General features: G+C 46.5%; 1 protein-coding gene across 11 annotated transcripts in view; it reads left to right on the forward strand.

Moving 5' to 3' along the window:
- Positions 1-23,699, forward strand: part of EXD3 (exonuclease 3'-5' domain containing 3) — a 184,993-nt gene that overhangs the window by 2,204 nt on the left and 159,090 nt on the right. For 6 of the 11 annotated variants that reach the window (XM_061603974.1, XM_061603975.1, XM_061603982.1 and 3 more), the window contains exons 2-3: positions 6,798-6,893; positions 23,089-23,175. In XM_061603974.1, coding sequence (XP_061459958.1) covers positions 23,136-23,175 — 40 coding nt within the window. In that variant the 5' untranslated portion in view covers positions 6,798-6,893; positions 23,089-23,135. Of the gene's footprint in view, positions 1-6,797; positions 6,894-18,234; positions 18,254-23,088; positions 23,176-23,699 lie in introns of those variants that run through there. The other 5 variants (XM_061603979.1, XM_061603976.1, XM_061603980.1 and 2 more) reach the window with 5 other exon arrangements.

Consider the following 23,699-nt stretch of genomic DNA (forward strand, 5'->3'; position numbering starts at 1 on the left):
CATTAAAGTGACATTAAAGGTTAAATCTAATTTTCTATTTTCAGAAAAATACTGTTATTATGGACATACTGTTTAAGTACTTCTCAATATTTTCTAATAACCTTAAACTGGGGTTGTTAAAAGTTTATAATGAAACACCACAGATTATATTTTGTAAACCAATGTCATCATTAGTCCATACATGATATGTTAGAAATACGATCTATGGGTAAAAATATGGATTTATGCATGTATATAGGTCTGTATGTAAACATGTGAGGATATATGTGTGTATGGTTTTAATATTGGAAATGGTTTAATCTTATTTTAATGTAGACTTTGTATGTTTTTAATTATATGTGTTTTTTTATCTGGAAGCCGCCGTGAGTTCCAGTTTTGGAAAAATGGCGGGGGATAAATAAAGACAATAATCATAATAATACATATCTATATATGAGTATGTCTGTTTGTGGACATATATATGCATATATATAAATTAATAGGAAAAAAGGGAAGGAGAAAAAAAGTAATAATAAAAATAAAAAAGGGGGAATGGAAAGTTTAGTATTTTACGTGTCAGGACCAGGGAAAAGCCATATACATTTCTTGGTTTCCCCCCCCGGATGTATTGCCTGCATAGGATAACACGCTCTAGGAGCAGTGTTACAGGACCCCATCACTGGGATGGCACCCTGCCAAAATTAGGTTTCACTAATTCTGATGTTTGTACTTTTAATAATGGTTGTTATTTCTCTCTGATACATGTCTGGCAAATCTGAACTACTATGCACATGGAACACACATTACGCTGGCTAACCTTTTGGGCTGGAGCAACTTGCTTATACTTTCTTTTGTTATGGAAGGTATTGTAAAAATTTACACATTGAACGTTAAAGGTCTGGGCAATCCAGTTAAAAGATGAAGAGTTTCAAATTTTATTTTAAAGGATAAGCTTCATATTATTTTTATTCAAGGAACTCATTCTAGCAAAGAAGCCTCAAAACCTTTGCCCCATAATTATTATAGAGAGCAATACTCATCTCATGGCTCTTCTAAAAGCAGAGGTGTGGCTCTATTAGTAGCAAAATCCTTACCTTTTAAACACATTCAGACTTACAAAGACACAGAAGGCCGTATATTATTTGTTAAAGGCAGTCTGGGCGCTCAAAAATTAACCCTAGCATCTTTATATGCTCCCAATAAAAAACAATTACATTTTCTTTCTTCCTCTCTAACAAATTACAGAGCTTTGCAGAAGGTGAGATAATAATTGGAGGGGATCTTAATTGGGTGCAGATCCTATATGGGATAAATCTGCAAGCATTACAATACCTATAACAACTACTCAATCCATCATTAAATCTAATTTTCAAGATATCTTAACCAAATTTAATCTATTGGATGCTTGGAGATCATTACATAAATCAGAGAGGGACTATACATACTATTCGTGCAGATATAGACAGTATTGTAGGTTAGATTACCTTCTGATATCCACTACATTACAAACCACTCTGCAAGAATCTCAAATTGGGTTATTTATGGTTTCTGATTATTCCCCTGTATGGGCAACACAATCGACAGGAGATAAAGAAAAAATTACACCTTCCTGGCAATTTGATAACTCTTTGCTCATGAACCAAGTAGTTATAGAATCAGTTCAAATGGCCATTAAGGATTACATCCAACACAATTTAGGCAAAGGGACCAATGATAGCATCATATGGGATGCAATGAAAGCTGTGGTACAGGGACGTTGTATTGCAGAGAAGAATAAATTACAGAAACAAACATCTACCCCAAGAAACAATCTATATGGTGAATTACAGAAATCGGAACAGCAACATAAAGAATTAGGCCCACCTAAAATTAGGTTTAAATTGGACTCTGTTAGGAAAAAAAAGAAGCTATAGAAATTTCAAAGATCTCAAAAAATATGATCTATCTTGAACAAAAAAATTATGAAAAGGGAAACTGAAATTCTAAACTTTTATTGAGAAACAAACTTTCCTCTCGCAGAATTTGGTGTATTAAACAAGATAATGGACAATTCATGTATAAAACTAAAGAAATTCACTTTGCATTTATTCATTTATTATTTGATTTATTTATTATTTAAAACTTGCTACCAAAACTTATACCAAGCCCCAGAACCTAATGAAGTAAACATATCATATTTCCTTGAGAAACTTAAACTCACAAAGTTGGATCATGCTCAAAGATCTGTTTTGAATAACAGATTTACTGAAAATAAAATTAAAGATGTTATTAGAAAGCTTAAAAATAATAAGGCCCCAGGACTGGATGGTTTTCCCACGGACTTCTATAAGAAATTCAGCTCATATTTGACTCCTAATTTAACATGGCTATTTGATGCAATTTGGGAAGGGAATGAAAACTTGGAAAACTTCACACATAATTTTACTCCCAAACCAGGAAAAGATCCCTCAGATATGACCAATTAGACCAATTAAGTTGTTGAACCAAGATCAAAAGATATTTACATCAGTTTTGGCCAACAGGCTTAGCCACATCATGCCCGCTATCATAAACCCGGACCAAGCTGGTTTCATTAAAAGCAGACAAACCTTGGACCCAATTAGACAACTATTGAACATTATTTGGCATAGTAGAAAATATCATAAACCATTAGCAATCTTTAAACTGAATGCTTTAAAAGCATTTGATTCTTTACGTTGGGACTTTTTACTTCAGGTTCTGCAACATTACGGATTTGGGAATACATTTATTAAACTGATTCAAAATCTATATAAACAAGGCTTAGCTAGCATCAGGGTCAATGCATTTGAGTTGGGATTTATAAAGATTGGAAAAGGTACAAAAAAGGATGCCCTCTCTCGCCACTTTTGTTTACTCTTACCATGGAACCTTTGGCACAGGCGGTGAGAGAGTACATCAATATTAAAGGCTATAACATCAATGGAACCACTCACAAGAATACCTTGTTTGCAGATGATGTGGCCCTTCCTTTATCCGACTCAATATCGTCTCTAAATGGCCTGACAAACTTGTTCTAATCATATAAAGAAATGGGTGGACTTACAATTAATTACACTAAATCTGAATCTTTATTTGTAAATTTAGGTCCCGCTATATAAAGACTAATCAAAACTGCCTTAGGTATCTCTGTTTGTGCCAAATCATTCAAATATCTTGGTGTCTTCTTATCCAAAAACATAAACTTTTATTTAAACTATAACCCAATCATGACGAAGCTCAGAGATAGCTTAAAATTCTAGAAAAAACTTCTATCTCTCAGTGCTGGGCAGAATAGCTGCGACTGAAATGATGATACTCCCTTGTTTATTATTTTTGTTTCAGGTTTTACCTATCACTATACCAAGGGAAATAATGAAAACCTGGCAAAACACAATTAACAAATTTATTTTCCAACAAAAAAACCTAGCCAATCTTTAATATATCGAAAAACAATTTTAGGGGGATGGAATGTACCAAATTTATCATATTAATATAACGCCTTCCAAATCTGCCAAATGGTGTATCTAATTAGAAATATAGATGAGAAACACTGGGTTGAGATGGAAACTAAAATTGCTTCAGGTGTGCCTTGAAAATCTTACCCTTTTTAACTGTCAAACCCCAATCTATTAATAACATCCTTAACCCTTTTACCAAATGTATGTTTACATCCTGGAAAATATGACAACACAAACTGACTCCCATAATCTCACCTTTAATACCTATTGCTTTTCAACCTAAATTCCATACTCCTGACAGAGAATCTCAAAGAGCTGGAGTACTAAAAGATTATATAAACTGTGTGATTTCTATACAAATTCTACTCCACTCTCAACTGAACAGTTAAAACTTAAATTACAAGGTACAAAACTAAATTGGCCAACACTTGCTCAAGTACGCAGCTTCATTTCACTAAACTATATTACACAACAGGCAACAAGACCCATTACACAGTTTGAACAGTTACTTCAAGATATGCACAAGGGAGATAAAGGCTTAGTCTCTAAAATATACTCAATATTACTTAATATATCTCTAAAATCTATTTTTCATTAAAAGACCAATGGGAATTAGATCTAGGATCTGAAATACAAACCAGAGATTGGAATAAATTGTGGGAGGAATGTCCGTTTAAATCTGTATCTAGTCATGTAAAAGAACGCTAATTAAAACTGGTACATCATTGTTATCGCATACCTGTCCAAATTCCACTCATGTTCTCAACAGTCTCTCCACTATGTTGGAGAGGCTGTGGGAAGATCAGAACATACTTTTATTTGTGGTGGGAATGTGAACATGTACAAGAATTTTGTTCGTTGGTTTATAAAGAAATGTTATCAGTACCTCAAAAGCATTTTGCATTTCCCCCAAAACTGTTGTTACTAAACATTTTTGATAACGCACACGTGAAATTGCTCTCTAAAGAACTTATTATTTACATGACCTTAGCAGCAAAGATGACTATTGCAACGCAATGGAAAATAGCAAAAAATCTCTCAATTGAACATTGGTATAACTCTCTTTGGAATATCGCCATAATGGAAAAGCTTACACATGTCTTGGAAAAGAAACACCGGACTCTTTCTATATAGCTTGGCATTCATTTATTGAACATACTTCTGAAGATTCATTTGTTCATCACCCATCCTTAGAAGCCTGGCAAATTTGGAAACGTGCTTAGTAGTAGCAGTTAATATATGGACAGCTTAAATGGTCTATTTTCTAGCTAGCTGAACATCATATTGAATTAGTTTTTGGATACGTACGTTGAGAGGTTTTGTTTCCTTGTTTATTTTTGTTAAATATTGTTTATATCTGTTTGCATTGGTATCTGATTGTCATGTATAAGAAATCCTGCTGTTATATTGAGAACAGGTACCTGCAAAGAAAACAAAGTTTATAAAAAAGAAAAAGTGTGTATGTAGTACCAATGGATACATTTTGTTCCCCAACCCCACTGCTCCAAATGTAGATGATAGTAGATGCCCTTTTGATCTGCCCCAGCAAAGCAATTCTCATGGCTTGATGCTCAAAATATGGCTTGATAACACCAGGGGGCAGTGTCCCCCAATAAATTGTAGCAGGCCCTTAACTCTGTGGCTTAATCTGAATTATTTTCTTTTCTTTAGAAAGAAGAGGGAGGGGGGAGAGAGGAAGAGGGAGAGATGAACAGTGCAGTAACTATACCTTTAAAGCTACTGTCTGTAAACCACAATTATCAACCCATTCACTAGTTTTTGAGATGGAAAATGAGAGAGACAAGGTAATTGTGCCTTCAAAAAAATTAATAGTGCCAACAGCAGCAGCAGCCGTGTGCCTTTGCGATGAGCCGGGACAGCTGGCTTTAAAAGGGAATTGGGAACATTCCTGGGCTTCTCCTGGGAGGAAGGGCAGGATACAAATCCAATGAGTAAGTAAGTAAAAGTAATTAAGAGGTGGAGGAGAGGTCTTTAAGTGGCTACCAGCCATGATTTGCAAGGGGAACCTCCGTGTTCAGGGACAGTATATCTCTAAATGCCAGTTGCTAAGTAGCAAGCAGCAGGAAACATAGCAAGGTGCCTTATACAGAGCGAGGCCCTTGGCCTGTCTAGCTCAGCATTGTCTATAGCACTGACTGGCAGCCGATCTCCAGGTTTACAGGCAGGAGTCTTTTCTCAGTCTTACATACCACTGGTGATTGAACCTGGGAGGGTGTGCCCTGACTCTCCCCAGCTACAAAAGCAGCAACTGCTGAAGAGGTGAGGATCTACCTTGCCACTAGTCCAGAAGGACCTGCTGCTTGGGGTGCCTGTAGACTATTGGGCTGGATGTTTTTTAGGAGTTGTTTTTGGGGTCAGGATTTAATTTTGGAGATGCATTTTTGCTGTTGTGGGGAGTGATGGCTTTGCATTTTTGTTGTTAGACATGATAGTGATGTATGTAGGGATTGCTTAAAAATGTACTGCCTTCAAGTCAATCCCGACTTATGGCGACCCTCTGAATAGGGTTTTCATGGTCAGAGGGGGTTTCCCATTGCCTCCCTCTGAGAGGCAGTGACTGGCCCAAGGTCACCCAGCGAGCTTCATGGCTGTGTGGGGGTTTGAACCCTGGTCTCCCAGGTCGTAGTCCAACACTCTAACCACTATGCCACACTGAGATGTTTTCATTCGTTTATTATTTATGGCTGTTGTTTTGACTATATTTTATTTTTTGTAACTGTTTGAATATGGAGTTTTTTGATGTTGTGAGCCGCCTTGAGAATGGCTTGCCGTGGAAAGGCGGCAGATGATGGAGGTTGATGATGAGCCTGGGACCTTCTGCACGCCCAACAGGAGCTCTGCCACTGAGCTGCAATGGTCCTTCTCTGAAGGGGGAAGGTTCTTGCTTTAATGCCCTGTTTGGGGAGGGGGTCCTGGAGGCATCTGGCAGGCCACCGTGGGGGAGAAGCAGGGTGCAGAACCGGTGGGCTCCCTTTGGTCTGATCCAGCAGTTCTTATGTTAGGGGAAGGGGGGGAGCACTGAGGAGGATAAGGACATGGGGGCGGAGACCATCACACAATGAACCAGCTGGTAGCTTGGTTCTAGGTGTCAAGTTGTTTAATAGCAGGCCTTTATGATCACTAAGGGAGAGACCCGTTCTGGATATGCAGTATGTCATTAGGGGCCTGCAGCTTTTAATCAGGGCTGGCAAACCCAGGTATGTTCCTCAGCTCTTAAACTGTTTTGATCCTGGCCTTTTATTTTGTTCACGGAAACAGGTTAAAGCATTGAAGGTGGTGGGCTGCTGCACCTTAAATGGCCTGTTTTGGGTGGTAATTGCAGCTTTTCTGTTTTTGCAGCTTCCTGCAGGGCGGGAGTGATCTCAGAACTGACCACTGCAGCTGCTACAGACTCGGAGCGGCAAAAGGGAGCTTCTTCGAGTTGGGCTGAGCTGGGTGACTTTTCTCTTTCTCACTGACATTTCTCCTGTTTTGACCATGTAGATATTTCCAAGTGGCATGAGAATCGAGAGTGCCGTAGGAAAGAGAATTCCCTCTGTGCTAGTTTGCCCAAGATGCGTTGCTCTCTGGTTGGGCAGCCTCCACTGACCTCAGGGGCACGGTGTTCGCTTGGAGAAATGTCACGTGGGTGAATTGGGTTTTTTCCGATATGGGCTGGCACTTGGTAACCAAGGAAGAAGCTGCATTATACCAGATCAGGGCATGATCCAGTCTGGTAGCCAGTGACCCTCTGGGATCTCTGATGGGGAATGGTCCTCCACATCACCTGCTACCTGATCCTTCTTCCTTTGGCAGGGACTGAGCTGGGGACCTTCTGTTTTCAAAATGCAGTGCTCGCCCCCTGCGCTGTGGTCCCTCTGCTGCAGCCTTTCCCTTCGTTCTAGCCCTAGGGGAAGGGGGATCCATTCAGTCTGATTTGGCAGGAGATTCAGGACATCCCCTCTTCCTCCACTGTCTTAATCAGCTATAACCATGTAGGGTAGGGTTGAAAAATTCAGTGGGTTGTGCTCTGTGGGTCAGATCTGCCTGACGTCCATTCTGCCGGCACCCAGCTCGCTCAAGGGGGGAAGACAGTGAACGAGAGAGCAAGAGAGAATGGCTCATGTTAGAACGGGCCTTGGATTGGCTCTGCTAGGGTCACATGTTTCTCAGGAACAGGATTCTGGGTTCTAGTGCTCAGAGAAAGTGCTCATGTTCTTGTTTAGATTTTAGAAGCGGATCCTAGGTGTAAGATCACCCCGCAATGAGTGGCTCAGGGGTTACGTGCCCTGCCACCTGTGCAGCCGTGAGCAAGCTGCATAGTCCCAAGGAGCCCCACTGCCCCCCAGCTGGCAGTTGCGGACGAGGAAGGGGCTGGCTTGTGCAGCTGTGGCAAGCTGAGCAGGCCCTAACCAGCTGGGGAGGACTAGCCTCAGAGGAAGGCAATGGTAAACCCCCTCTGTATACCGCTTACCATGAACACCCTATTCATAGGGTTGCCATAAGTCAGGATCGACTTGAAGGCAAGCCATTTCCATTTTCAAAGAAAGTGGATGGGGGAAGTTTCTCTCTCCCTCTCATAATACTTGAACCCAGTGGAACCATCCGTTGGAGTTGAGCGCTGGGTGTTTCAGGACAGACAAGAGGAAGGTCTTCTTCAGTGCAAAGTTAAACTATGGAGTTTACTCCCACAAGGTGTGGTGATGGCCACCAACGTGGATGGCTTTCAAAGGGGTCTGACAACCCACAACCAGTGCATGCAGCCTGCCCTTAAGAACACCTCACTCAGCAAGGTAGCCATTGTTTAGTAGTCTAGCAGGGCTGCTTATGCCGGAGACCACATTGGTGTTCTCTGCACTTCCTCTGTTGATCCCTCGGAATAGCTTTCGTTTCCTGGTTAGTGCATAGCCCTTTTTTCAATGAGCTGCTGAAGTTTTGCATCCAGGAACTGAGTTTGGGTTGTGGTGAGCACTGGTGTGTGCGTGTGCGTGCACACATGCATGCACCGTTTTGCCAAAAAACAAAACAAAAAAACCTGACCTCAAAAGAATGACTGCATGTATGTGTTTAAAGCAGGAATGGAACACAGAGCTCTTGATTCCTGCCTACCCCTTTCTGCTGAGTCTGGGACTCTGCCCTTAAAATTTGTCAGTGGTCCTTCTCGTGGGAGGCCACCTAAAGTTAGGGATGGGGTTTGGCAGGCTTTATCCCATGTGATTGCTCTTTCCCCTCACAGGAGTGAACAGCAACCATTCACCTTTGTGTGTGCGATGGATTGTTTGTGGTTGCCTTTTTATCCCAGCTGCTGCCGCCTCCGCCGCCACCTCAGGGGAGGGGAGCTTGGGGTGGTGACCCTGTCGATGGTGTGTTGGAGCAGCATCTGCCTCTCTGTGGCCTCCTCCGCCTCTTCGTTTGAGGAGGCTGGTGCCTGTTTTTCCTCCGACCATTGTGGTTGCAGCAAATCCGTTTATCTCCTTGGGGGAATTCCACAGTGGCGGAAGCTGCTGATATGGGAGGCTTCCTGGGCAGCCTTTGCTGTGGGGCTGCCCTCCCCGTGTGCAGTGACTCAGGGTGTGCACTGCCCCCCATTGTTCTTCTCCTTCTGGAGAATGGAAAGGGCAGTCCAGGCTGGTGGCGCACGAGCCAGCCGTCTCGCCTTCTGCTGTGCTGCCTCCCTCTGCTTTGAGGAAGCCGGTGATGGTGTGAGCCCCGCCTGGGAGCTTTGAGGGATCTCACTTTTGAGAGAATGAGTGATGATTAATGATGAAGGGGCCCCAAAGCCATGCTGGGGGCGGGGGCGGGGTGAAGCGTGGCAGATGCTGCTGCTTTGTGCTGCCACTGCCCACTGGCCTTTGGCCGGTTTTGGGCTCCATAGTGCCAGATGGCCTCAGGGAGCAGCCCTCACGGCGAGAGCAAGGAAGAGGAAACGCTTGGTGTTCTGGCCTTCAGAAGAAGCTGTGGATCTTCCCCATCTGTTGAGTATCCAGACCCAAATGGACATTGAGAAAGCACTGGGATTCAGAGGGAGGGCACTAACCCCCCATAGATAGGAGGGGCTCCAGGCACAGGTTGCCATTAGCTGTCCTGTATCCAAGCCTCCTGCAGTCCAGGCTTGCCTGAGATTTTTGGATGAATGTCAGAGGCCCCACTTTCTGGCCCGTCATTGCTGGGCTGCAGGTGGGTGAGCCCAGGGGGCAGGCCTTTTCAGGCGGGCATCCTAAACTGTGGGGTGCTCTCCTAGTGGAGATGCATTGGGCTCCTTCTTGTTCTGTTTTTAGGGGTCTTAGAAGACCTTTTTTGTTTCAACAGAAGATAACATTGTTTCCATAACAGGTAATATAGAAACAACAAATTAAAAAAAAATATGACAATTAGGCCAGCTGTTAGGCAACTTGATAGTAGGAAAGATTTCCCCCCCCCCCTCCCCACCATGTTGCCGTTTTCAATTTTGGGCGTCTTTTCAGTGCCTTTTCCCACTCCAGTCAAGTTCAGGTCAGTGATATGGAGCAGAAAATTTTCCTGGGCTTTATTATTCCATGAAAAAGAATCTGTTTATCTTAAGTTCATTAGTAACAATGAATGGATGCCAATTGCAAATAAATATTAGGCAAACGTGTCCATTTCAATGTTTCTGGCTGTGTTTACTAAATAAAGTAAAATATACATGCTAAATTAGGCCACTCTCTAGTCTAGGACATCCATTTCCAATACAAATTAAAACACTTTCAATGCAAATTCCCCTAATTCAAACCTTTCCAGACAACCCACCTCACTGGTCTAGACAGGAAATGATCCTGCAGCATCCTCACTTGTTTTTGTGGGAGTCAGCAGCGTTTATAATAGTAAACAACCTCCTGCCGTGATGGTTTTTTGGGGATGGCTGCTTTTAAAATGATATGCCATGCCGTTTATGTGTTGTTTATTACTTATGCTTAAATCCTACCTGAGGAGCTACAGGTGTCATACAGGGTTCTGCCCTTCCCTCCCATCTTAGCCCTGCAACAACCCTGTGAGGTAGGTTAGGCTAAGAGATACAGTGACTGGCCCAAAGTCATCCAGTGGATTTCACTGCTGAATGGGGATTTGAACCCAAGTCTGGGGAGGAGAGCCTGGCTGGGAGTCCAGAGTCTGAGAGTTCAAATCCCTGCTTGTGTCTCCTGGGTGTCAAGGGCCAGCTAAAGATCACCCCCACAGGGAATGGCTCAGGGGTTACGTGCCCTGCCACCTGTGCAGCTGTGGGCAAGCAGTATAGTCCCAAGGAGCCCAGTTGCCCCCCAGCTGGCAGTGGTGGACAAGGTAGGGGCTGGCTTGTGCAGCTGTGGCAAGCTGAGCAGGCCCTAGCCAGCTGGGGAGGACTAGCCTCAGAGGGAGGCAATGGTAAACCACCTCTGAATACCACTTACCATGAAAACCCTATTCATAGGGTAGCCATAAGTCAGGATCGACTTGAAGGCAGTTCATTTCCATTTTTTCTCCCAGCCCTAGTCTGTCACTCAAACCCAGATGTAGCCAACTTAGTGCCCTCCAGAATTTGTTGCCCTTCGGCTCCCATCATCCTTGACCATTGGTGCTGCTGCCTGCTGGGGCTGATGAGAGATGAGAAGGACCATCACTTAGTGGCAAAGCTCCTGCCTTGCATGCAGAAGGCCCCAGGTTCATTCCTCAATGGCATCTCCAGGCAGGGCTGGGAAAGGCATCCAGCCTGAGCCCCTGGACAGCCATTGCTGCCAAGTCCGTGTGGACAGCACTGAGCTAGATGGAGCCCTGGTCTGACTCAGCAGGAGGCACCTTCCTGCATTTGCTCCTATGTTGAGTCCACCAGTGGTAGGTTGCCACTATAGCGGGTACTCTGTATTCGCTCTCTTCACATATTTAGTTAAAATACTTTTTTAGTGATTTGAGGGTGGTTTTTCACATTGTGTTACTTATTTCTTTGGAAGCTGCTTATAAGGATATAAGAATGTAATACAGCACGGAGTGGGAGGGAGAGTTATTTCAGTTAGAAGAAAGTGAGCAAATTTAGGTAGAGAAGGGGAAAAGGGGGTGGTTATGATAGTGACTAATTCTCACGTTTCTCAGAAAAGTCCTTCTTTAGCCGTTTTTGGAGCTATGAGCCTGTGATGGATGAATATGTGACGAACAAAGTTTCAGTATTCTGCCCAAGCAGACAACAGGAGGAGGGTCCTGGAACTGCAGTTGGATCTTCTTGCGGGAACTCTTGGATCACATGTGCAGTACTTTCTTTATTAAAATATTTCTGTCCTGCCCTTCTACCCTACAATAGGGCACTCAGGGCGACTTACAATAAAATCACACACAAACATAATAAAAGTATACACAATAAAAACACCAAACATTACAATGAATTAAAATAAATAAAGTACAATTAAAACACATAAAATACAATATGCATATATATACATATATACAGATGTACATGCATACATATATGGGGTAGCGATACTAAAAGGCGTCAAAAGATAAAAATTAAAAAGCGTAAAAATTAAAAATTAAAAAAATACTTTGAGCTTTTAAGGAATACACTCTAAAAATACTTTATTCGGATAATTTTTAACCTGCCTTTTAGAAGGGGGAGGTCAGCAGAGAAGACAAAATACAATTCAGTTGCCCTGTTCTGTGCATGGTTATTCTGAACTTGAGCACTTAAGGTTGCTTATTCCCATATCTAAAATGTGCATAGGACTGAGGATTTCTTCATCTGAGATTGTGTGCAGTTTAGTGGTCAGTAAAGCATTGGGCAAAAATTAAAAAAAAATATTAGTGGTCAGAAAAGCATTGGGCAAAGGCCAGTTTCAAACCCCAACTCAGCCGAGAAGCTCTGTTGGGTGGCCTTGACCCAGTTACACACACTCTCTCTCTGCCTCATATACTTTGCAGGGTTATTGTGAGCATAATGGGGAGAAGAGCATGTATGCCAGCCTTCCCCAACCTGCTGCTCTCAAGATATTTTTGGATACCAGCATGGCCGATGGCTGGGAATGCTGAGCTTTGCTGTCCTGAGCTCCTAGGCGAAGGGCAGGATAACGCCACAGCCTTGGGTGTAGACAAGGTCAGTGGCTGGTTCCTAACCTTTTTGATATGGTGGCCCAGAAGTCCACATTTACTTGGTATGATGGTGGAGACCCATCAGTTTATTGTCAGGTGGGTTCTTGGACCTCTTGGGACTTCTGGAGGTGCCAGTACTCGTATTGCTGACAAACATTAAAATGCCTCTCCTATACTCTTCCAGTGCCTCCTCTGTACTTCTCGGCTGAATTGGTGATTAATTTTTAATTAAAAACTTAATAATGATCATCAAAATGTTTCCCATTGTATGGATGCCGTTCATTACTTTGAGCTTTAAAGAATTGAAACTGGGAGGGGGAGGCAGCATGGCACAGGACCAAATGAGAGAGGGAGCAAGTGCAGTCTTTCCTGCTTCCCTGCCCCCTTCCCACACCCCACACCTCATGCTTACCCTGGGAAGTCAGCTGCCTCCTGCTGGTGGAGATCAAACAGTGCTGACTTGACACAGACGCACACTGTGGCTGTTGCTGTCGAGTAACAACAGGGAGCATCCCCTTGTACCAGGGAAAATAGACAAGGTGGCCACACCACACACTCTTGCATGTGCACAGAGCACAGTGTGCATGCACTGTGCACAGACGGGCCACAGACATACATGCATCTCTGTGCCCCTCCTCACTCGCATACTTCCACCGTTCTTCACACATGCAGGACCACAAGTATGTCTCCCTCTCTGACACACATACCACACAGGCAAACATACCTCCCCCCTCACTCACACACAAACACCCCCCCACATAGCTCTCTCCCTCTCTGCCCAAGTGCACCTCTGCCCCCCCACCACACATGCATACACCCCCCCCCCGCTTCTCACATGCACACATACAATATGGAGATCTGTCGCTCCCTCTGCAGGTGGCAGCAGGCTGAGTGTGCAGGACATCCCTGCCTCCCTTCCCCTGTGCAGGAGGAAGAAACTCTTGCTGTTTATTGGCAGATGGCACCAGCCTAAGCCGGCTGCAGGGACCTCCCTGCCACTCCCTCCTTTCATCCACATCTTGCTTCTTTTTTTTTAAAGTAAGCTGCTGGCAAGATGCCTGCATTCTGACAGGGGGCGGGGTTAGCCCCACTAAAGCCTGCAACCCGCCACGTGCCCAGGCTTTGTGACCCACTTGCAGTCATGACCGACAGGGCTGGGAAACACTGTCCTCGGTCACTGTCCTGTAACATATGGCAGAGCTTGCTTTTTTGAGTTGCCCATTTTCTGGGCAGGTGGTGGACCCTCCCGTGTCCGCTTGGGGAAACCCAGAGGTCTGATTTGTATCCGTTGAGTTGTGGGTGTGGGGCTTTCAGAAATGGGGGGAGGGCTAGACCAGCTGCCCCCTTTCCTGTCATCCTCCCCTTCAAAACATTTTAGCCAGGCACCCAAAGAGTGCAACCATGACCCAGGCGGGCAAGTGGTGAGGAAGCAGATGCCTAGTGGATGAGTGCCTGATGATTAGCATGGGTTAGGAAGGGCCTGTGGGATGGCTTAATTGCCATTAGCCAGAGTTTTGGTGGTGGTGTTTTGAAGCTCAGTAGCCCCTGAGGAATGTGAAATGGGTTGCAGATGTGCACTGCAGAGTTCCAGCTGGGAATCCAAAGAACCGCTGCCCTGTGCATTGTGTGTCTGTGTTGTGCTGCCTCTGGGAGCATCTGGGGCAGGGGAACTCCTGTCCGTGTGTTGGCAGTGAGTCCCAGAGCCCCCCCCTCTGTGTGTGTGTCTGTGTCCGGGGGGGGGGGATGGGACAAGCAGCAACCTCAGCAACTGGCCAGGAAAGTGTTTGGCTCCCTTTCTCTTCGCAGCTGTTTCTGTTCTTGGGAAGTCATTCCGGCTCCTGGTGCGTTTCTCAGTTTGTAGCTTCTGGGTTCCAGGAGCATCCAACGCACTGCGGCCGGCAGCCTCCGGCAAAGGCCCTCCTGGGTGTGACCTCTTGGCCTGCAGTAGTTTGCTTAAAGACCCCTTTCCTCTCCACCCCAGTGATTCCTGCCACTGCACCCACCTGAGCTTTCCCCAACTTGGTGGCCTCCAGGTGTTTGGACTACAGCTGCCAACAGGCCCAGCCAGCACAGCCCTATGACGCTGGGGCTGATGGGTGGGCAGCAAGTCAGGAAAGGAAGGGGTATGTGGTCCCATACATCACAAGAGTCCATGGGGTTGCTAGGCTGTGCCTCAGCCAAACTTGGACTGGGGGAAGACTTCCTTCGCTTCGGCAAGGTGGCTGCGGTCTCCGTGTGGCATTGGACCTTGTCTCCACGCCCGAGTGTACTTCGTGCTGAATAATAATAACAGCAGCAACAACAAGCATCTGTGACCTGTATAAAGTGTGCATATTGGGGGTAATCTGCAGAATGTCCCACCATCTTTTCTTTCCCCCCAATAATTTTATTCTTATTTTGTCAGCCATAGGGAGGGACAAAGAGTTAGAGACCCTACCACCAGCACCAAGCTCTAGAAATCTGACCTGATACTCAGACCATCTCAAGGGGTAGGCAATGCTCACATGCTTTCCAAGATTTTGTTGTAGCCCAAAAGGGCTAGAAACTTGCTATTTTAAAAATGAAAGTGGAGATTGTTCTGCAAGGTAGACTCCATGTTCAACATCACAGCCTGCTTTTAACACTGTTTAACATGGGGGTCATCCCAAAGCAGCTTTTGGAGGTGGTGATGAAACACAAGAGAACAGTTTGGTGCCCTGTGACATTCTGAGCAGCAAACCTCTTGAAGTCACAGGGCACCAAACTGTTCTCTTGTGTTTCCGCCATCTTGTAACTCTGAAGTCCCAAATGTGCAACTGGGGGTAGTTTCTGAGCCAATGATGTAATGCACATTTGTTTTATGAGGTTAGTCTGTCTCAGCTGCTTCGGGTTCGTGGGCGTTTGGAAGCTGTAAAAACATTTTGCAAGGAAGGATCTGGTGTAGGATCCTGATGTGGGTACTGGGGACAGAAATGACACAACGTTAACAGAGCGGCTCAGCGAGTTTGTTTATGCATGTTTTGTGGAGGCACCAAGCCACTTTGTGGTCTTTTGGGGACTTGGTTTGGGTGTCAGGCTGTGCTTGAGTGTGCCAGGCTGCCAACTACGTAGTTTCAAAATAGTAAAATTCTTGGTAGGGCTGGAGGGAGACAGGTGAGCTTTTGTGTGCTTCACGCTTGAAAAGGAAGGGGAGGAGAAAGTGCTAAGAAAAGCTGAATTCTGCATTGTGTACAAATCCTGCAAATGCAACAAATTTGCCTACCTTTTTTGTGTTTTGTCTGAGTCGCGGGAGAGTGAAGGACCTCGAGCCTCTTACAGTCTTACTTTTGGCTTCTGATAATTCAGCAGCATTACTCACACCCCTCTAAGCAATGGGAAGGGCTAGGAACTTGGGTTTTTTGTATGCGCTAAGTGAAAGCTGAAATTCCTAGGAACCTGAATTTTGTTCCCAGGACCACCTTCTGTGCCTTTTCCATTCCCCCACAGAACTGTGGCCAGTCAGGTGTGTGTGTGTGCTGCTTCTGTTTTCCCTCTTCCTCCCCTGCCCCAGAGACAACCCAAGACATTTTGGTGCCTGAAGCAGAAAATCCAGATGGTGGTCAGAAAAATAAAATAATGATGGGCTGGAGAATTGGCAATTTGCGGCTCTTTCACTGTACTCCAAAAATCTGCTTGCTGAGCAGGTGGGATGCCTCAGCCTTGCCTAGACTAGTCAATTGCCATGGGAGTGATCCAGAGCTGCACTCAGATTCAAAAAGCTGCCCCTCGTCTGGCTCCAAGCTCAACTCCGCAAGCATAAAAAAGCTCTCCCCAAGCCTGCGCTCTGTGTGTGTTGGGGGGGGGGGAAGCCACTGACCATAGAATGTTCACCCCACGTCACTCACTGTCTGGGGGATTCTAGCAAAGGGGCTTATGAATCTAACCACAATATTTTTTCTCTCCCCCCATGCTTTTCTGTTTTCATCCTTCTTGCTTCCCTCTCCCCCCATCAGAGCTGAGCTCCAACAATGCAGATGGGGAAAAGGGGGTCTTAACAAGGCCGCTGTGGCATCATCCTGGGGCACTCTGGGGAGGTGGGCCTGGAATCTGTATCAGGCCAGACTTTAAAAATGCAAAACACTTCAAACTGTCTGGTGGGTCTCTCTCCCCCATCCCCCTCTCTCTCTCACACACACACAAGCCCCAGCACAAAGAGCTGCCAAATTTCTAGCTTGCACGACAGAAAGAATGAAACAACTGCAGGGGTGGCAGAGAGAGAGAGAGGAAGAGAGAGTGTGTGAGAGAGCCATGTCTCCCTCTAACTTCCAGGACGCCTCTCTTGCATGCATGCATTTGTTTGCAATGTCTTTCAGAACATTATCCACAATAAGGTGACAAAGGTGCAGCCCCCCATGCTCTAATACATGTAGAGGAAGAGTGATGGAGATACACAGATTACACTTACAGATATTTCTGAGTTGCCACCTTTAAGTGAAGAGTCTCTGAGCATATGCAGAGTGCCCTCTGGAGAGCAACATAGGGGTCCAGAGCTGGCTGGTTAGGGATCATCTCTACTCTTGACCCACCCAAGAGGGCAGCCTTATTGAAATTGGAAGTTGGCAGCCCTGTCCAGGGTTTCTTATCCTTCCAGAAGGTCTGATGTAAATGCTCTGAAGTATTTTTAGGCAAAATGTTTATTATCATAATTTTCCAAAGTGCTTTGCTGACTCTCTCCAGCCTTTGTATGTCTGTGTTTTATCTAAGGAGACTGAATCCCACTCTCAAGCAGGGCTTGCTGTTTTCTGCCTCGCCCGCCCGCCTGTCCCTGGCAAGGCTTCAGTGCCTTTGACAGTGGTGCCTCCAGGCAGAAATTCAGCAGATGTAGCTTTCCCCATTGCCAAGCTCCTTCTAGCCCCAAAGCCACCTTAATACGAGCCTGAGCATATGCAGTTTTGGGGTGCTGGGGCAGTCAGCCATTTGCACAGCAAATGCCTCTGAACTTGTTCAGAGTGCCTTTCCTTTATAAAGGAAGGCTGGTGTAACTGTTATGTCTCTCCCTGCAGATGTGGATGCCATCTGAGGCTAAGGCAGCTGCACTTGTTTTTGTGGTCCAGCCTGGGGCCATCCATGTGCATGGTACTTTGCAGACTAAGCAAGTTGGAAGGCAAAGAGCAAGTCTCTGCCGTAAGGAGCTTCCAGGCATAGGTGGTGAGGGAAGAATGTTGGCAAATGCAGGTGAATGCTCATAGGCTTCTTGTAGCACTTCAGCACTTTGCACATGCTCAGAGACACACAGCTTAACCATTCTTCAGAACGAAAAGGTGTTGGCCTGGTTGTATTTAGAAGGTTTGGGGCAAAGAGGTGTGAGGCCAAAGCCTTGTGGGAAAGGTGGGTTTTGAGCAGTCTTTGTCAACCTAGTGCCCTCCAGACATTTTGGACTACAAATCCCATCAGCCCCAGGATTATACTGCCATACTGGTTACAGAGTTACAGTCCAATGCACCTGGGGAGCACCAAGTTTATTTATTTATTATTGCATTTACAGCCCGCCCTTCCTACCTCCCAAAGGAGCCCTGGGTAGTAAGCAACAAGTGATAAAACAATTAAAACATCTTAAAGACAATTCTAATACAGATGCAAATTGGAAAAGATCTCTGCTTAAAAGGCTTATTGGAAGAGGAAGATCTTCTGCAGGTGCTGAAAAGACAACAGAGAGGACACCTGCCTAATATTTAAGGGGAGGAGATTCCAGCAGGTGTGTGCCACCACACTAAAGGCCCGATTCATATAGGGTACGAAACAGACCCCCTGATAAGAGCTGTGATCCACTGCATATGTTGGGGATGGCTGGGTTTGAGGGCACAGCAAAGGAGCAGGAGTGCTGCCTTGCACGGAGGTCAGAGGCTTTGCCCCAGATATCTTAGCAGGCCTTCACCGCAAGCTTTTGTTCCAGGCATTGAGACCACATAGGCCTTGCATCCCCACAGCCTGTCCCTACTTTGCTCATCTTCTTCTGGTGGGGGGCTGCAAGGAGTTTCAGGGCAGCTGTGGAGCAGATCGATCACGCCTGGTTTGGGAAGGGCCCCCAGCTTCTTGTTGACTCCTGGCTTGGCTTTGGATGCTGCGTGGCGGCCTCAGCACCTTTGCGTTCAACCCAACGGCAGCATGACAGATGAAGGGAGGCTTCCTGCAGGGCTGGAGAGCTCGTCAGCCAGCTTGGGGGGGGGGAGAGACTGGAGGAATGAGGGGGGGGAGCACTGATGCTGTCACTATCCAGACAGACTCCTGGGTTGCAAAAGCACTGGACTCATCCCCATTTCCACATGTGGAAGCTGCTTATTCAATGGCAAGGCTATCAAGGAAACAGCTCCGCGGGCCAGGCATGGAGCTCGGAAGCCACAGCTTTTGAGATGCAACATGTACAGCTCCTGGAAATGTCCTCCATAATAATTATAATTATTAGATTATGTCCAAAGAGCCTGGCTGCTGAATCCAACCAAAGGCACATCTAGTCCAGCTTCCTGTTTTCCCACTGGCCACAAGCAGGGCATGAAGATGACAGCCCTCTCCTGATGCTGTTGGCCATCAGAGTGGTCAGAAATAGACTGCCTCTGAAGCTGCAGGTTCTTCATAGGCATCATGGCTACTAGCCATTGTTAGACCTCTGGGTGTTTTTTCCTCATTTTTCTATCCCTTTTAAAGTCATGTCAGTCAGTCAGTCTCTATGGCTTGTGACAGCAAATTCCATATGCTAATTGGGAATTTTCAGCTGTACACAAGGATGGGGGGGAGGAGATTGAGCCCGTGGAAGGCAGCCTGTAAAAGGCTAGTGGAACCAAACTGCTCTGTGTCAGTGGCAGATCCATTTTATGAACAAGCAAAACAAAACATGGAGACCTCGGTGTGTGTGTGAGCGTGTGCGCGCATGTGTGTTTTTAAACACTCCTGGCTTTCAAGTAATCAAGTTGTGCATGTTGACTTCACTGCTTAGGAATTCCTTTTGCATTGCAGAGGATTCTGGGAAGTCTTGATAGATGTGAGGCATTAGCCACAGTTTTGGGGCTTCCCTTTGCCCTGTGAGAAGGGGGCAGCGGTCGCATTGGGCCGCGGAAGCGAGCGAGGGGCCATCATAGCTCAGGGGCAGAGCAGCTGTATACAGATGGTCCCAAGTTCTGTCCCCAACGGCATCTCCAGGGAGAGCTGGAAACATTCCCTGCCTGAAACCACTGCCAGCCAGTGTAGGTAGTACTGAGCGAGATGGCTATGGCCTCCCTCGGTATGCTCATGGCTTGAAAACTGCTGTTTTATGACAGGGTGGCCCGTGTGTGCATTAAGCTGGCAATGTCCACGCTTCCTTCTCTCCCCCGCCCCCTTATTGTCCTCATTTGTGAGGTTGGTTCGGCTGAGTGGTGGCGACTGGCTGCAGATCACCCAGTTTGCTCCACTGCTGAGAGGGGATCTTTGCCTCTTCCCAGCCCTAGCAGAGGTTGCTGCCTTCCAAAAGGTTTGGACCACAGCTGCCACCAGCCTCAGCATTGTGTGGCTGTGGTGGCTGATGGGTGTTGTCGTCCAAAACGTCTGGAGGGCCCCAGGTTGGGGAAGGATGCTCTGAGCACTACAACAGGCTGGCTGAAGGGATTGTTTCAAAATGTTGGCAGTCTCCCTTGGCCATTGAAAATATTTGAAGGAAGCTTCAGCCCGGCTTTGCTTCCAGGTCACACACCGGCATAGATCCGGCATCTCTGGAATACGGAGTGACGCCAAATTGGGCCGCTTGGTGGTATTCAGAAAGCCTCGTGCATCAGTGATGCTTTGTGATATGCTGGGAGTGGAAGTATAGATCGTTTGGGAGTCCCTCGTCCATGCCCCCTCAGTGCTCTCGTGTCAGAAAACTTTGTGCACACATTTGATGGGATAGTTTGGTGATGAAGAGGAAGAGAAGTTTGGAAAAGCTAACTTTCCAACAGTTCTTCCAGTTCTTTCCTCTCTCCCAGCCCCCTGACCTCCCAGCTTTGCATTTGTTGCTAGCTGTCCAAACGTTTTCTGGAAAGAAGAACTGGACAGATTTTGCCCCTTCCTTCCTGTCCCTGGAGGAGTTATCCTCCAGAATGTGTCTCAGCCAAGCTTTGAGAATCAGATGCATTTGTATATCCTAGGTGATGTACGCTTATGGGTCTTTGGCTCACATTTATCCTCTGCACATGCTAAGTGGAGAAAACAGCTCATTTGGAGCAGACTCTCTAGCAATAAGGTCTAGGAGCTTTGTTTGTACAAAGAGTGACACAAACTTGGTTAGCCCATAGCTTCATGATGGATCAGTTGCGTTGGGTGCAGAAGGTGCCAGGTTCGATCCTTGGCACTCCAGTTCTTAGAAAAGGGGCCAGGAAGCCAATGATGGGAAGGTCCCTTCTCTGCCGGAGGCCCTGGAGAGCTGCTGCTAATCATGGCAGTACTGGGCTGGAAGGATCAATAGTCTGACCTGGTGTAAATGGCAGCTTCCCATGAGCCTGATTTGGAGGCTGAAGCGAAGGCTGTTCCACAGCCTGCTTCGCCACAGCTGGGGTTACAGGGAGGGTGTTGTCAAGATGGCCGTCATCCATGGCGTCTCTCTGGTCCAAAGCGACCTCTGTTTTTTTCAGGAGGGCCAGACTTGCCAGCAGAGGGTGCCCAAGACTAGGGTAAGCCCTCTCTACCAGCCTCTTTCTTAGAGGACAGCAAAGGCGTTCCCCCCCCCCCACAGCAAAGAGTGTGAGACAGCTGCCTTGGACACGGAGAAACATCCTTTCCCTTGGCAAGCCTCGCCTGGCTTCTTCTTCTCCCTTCGCTCCACATTTCCCGAGTGGTTGTGCCAAGGGCCAGAGTCAGCCTGGGTGGGAGAACAGCAAGATGAGCAAGGGCACCCCTTTGAGAGCACGAGAAGTGCCCTTGCTGGATCAGGTTAGGGGCTGATTGAGGCCCAAGACGGGCAAGGAAGGGACAGGGGCGAGTTGCCCTTTGCTTCCCATTGCTGAGCTCCAGGCAGCAGGGCCTCCTGAGGAGCAGGGCCACCAAGGCGAGGGAGTGGCAGGCCAAGCTGCTGGATCTTGCCCAGCACTTGTTCCCGGTAGGACTTCCTGCTGGGAGCCCCGTGGCTGGCAGGCAGGCAGGCAGAATGCGGAGGGCAGGTGGAGAGGAGTGTGAGATCAATGGAGGAGGCTGCTGGCGGGCGGGCCAGGCTGAAGGGCCACCTAGTCCTGCACCCTGCTCTTCCCCAGCGGCCAGCCCGATGCTCCCAGATGTTAGTTAGGAATACATTCTAGTAGGAAGGAAAAAGGCCTCCCCAGTTTTGTGCCCCCAGCAGCTGGCAAGTGAGGATAGACTGCCTCTGAACATGGAGGCTCCATTCCTAACGTACGTAACTAGTAGGGTGTAAAAGTCCTGCTGGGTCAGACCAAAGGGAGCCCACCAAGTTCAGCATTCTGCTTCTGAACCACGGTGGCCAACCGGATGCTCCAAGAAACCCCCCAAACAGGGCTGCCTCAAGCTGTTCCTCCCCATTAATACACGTTCAGCAGTATTCCACCTCTGGGCATTTCATAGCCTGTCATTATTTTTATTATTTACTCATTTCTGTATTGCAAACTTATATATTTCCGTGCAGTGTGCAGCATCTCAGTTGAAACCGCAACAACATAACTTATAAAATCAAAGCAGACTATATTAAAGAAAAAGAAATGCAAAAATGGGTCATCTGACACAAAGGTTATAATAAATCATGTTCCTAAGAAGGTTTGCTGAAATGATCCAGCCTTCTTATGTTGCTGCCTGAAGCCCATTGCGGACGTTGCCACCTTCCATTCCATGGCCCTGCTTGGTGCCACCAGGCTCAGTGCCCACCTTCTTGCAGAGCTTTGCCTGACATGGCCAGGCACACGACGTGCCTTTAAGCTAAATGAAGAGCAATGGCCCGTTTCATCCCCCATGGTCTGCTCTGGCTGCCAGGCGTAGCTCTGCAGGGTTTTAGGCAGAGAAAGTCTTTCCAAGGCAGACATTGAAGCTGCGTGTGCAAAGCAGGTGCTCTGCTGCAGAGCTCTAGGCTGTCCTGGAGATATTACTGTTATTATTTATTATTTATTAAACTTTTATACCGCCCGACTAGCAGAAGCTCTCTGGGCGGTGAAGAACAAAAATACTAAAATACACAATATAATACAATAAAAACATATAACAATAAAACAGTCTAAAATCAATTACAACAAATGAAAAATCAATACCTTAAATTAAAATGCATTGGGAAAGAGGAAGGTTTTAACTTGGCGCCAAAAGGATAGCAGTGTCGGCGCCAAGCGTACCTCCTCGGGGAGACTGTTCCACAGTTCGGGGGCCACCACTGTGGCTAATAGCCACTGACTGCCCTCTCCTCCTCCTCCTCAATCCTACTTTAAAGCCATCTAAGGCTTTGGCCCCAAACCACATCTTGTAGCAGGGAAATGGAGATGTCTTTTCTTTTGTCTGTCCTGAATCTCCAGCCCATAATTTTCACAGGATGACCCTGTTCTAGTCTGGTGGGGGTGGGGTGCTGTTGGCTGCCTTTATGTACTTACAATACAGTGTCCGAGGTGAATAACTGTATTTCCTGTCTTTTCAGAACAGAGACACAGTTAAACTCTATAGTCGCTTCTGCCATTCCCAAAAATGTCTGAAGAGGACAGGTGTCCAAGTGAGGCTGCGAAGGGTAAGGTTTCTGCCTTTTTGGCCCATGACCAGTCCCTTGTCTCTCTGTCTCTGTCTCTCTGTTTCTCTCTCAGCTGCCCAATGTCAGCAGTAATCACCCTGGAAAACTCACAGGCAGGAATCTAGGGAACGGGGCTGGGTTATTTTCACTGAAGCGAAGGACTCTGTGGGTTAGAGGCCCAGCCACGTGGAGGTCCTGCCTGGAGTTTCCTGGCGCAAAAAGGACTTGATTGCTCTTCTCTTTGTATTACACCTGCCATATTTTTAGGTTCCTTCACAAGCATGATTAGGGAATGATGATCAGGGAATATATTGGTTGATACTCGCAAGCAGTAGTCATAAAGGAAGAGCCAATGGCTCCTGAAATGGGTGTTTGGGCTGTCTGGTTCAGGGCTTCTGAGTGGGGGAGCAGAAGAATCTGGACCACCCCCTTTTCCAGTAATGGCTGGCTGTGGCCCTCTGGAGCTTTAGGCAGAGAAAGCTTTCCCCAGCACCTGCCAGAGCACCTGGCTTGAGGAACAAGAG

The sequence above is a fragment of the Rhineura floridana genome, chromosome 20 (genome assembly GCF_030035675.1).
Source record: "Rhineura floridana isolate rRhiFlo1 chromosome 20, rRhiFlo1.hap2, whole genome shotgun sequence".
Lineage (NCBI taxonomy): Eukaryota > Metazoa > Chordata > Lepidosauria > Squamata > Rhineuridae > Rhineura > Rhineura floridana.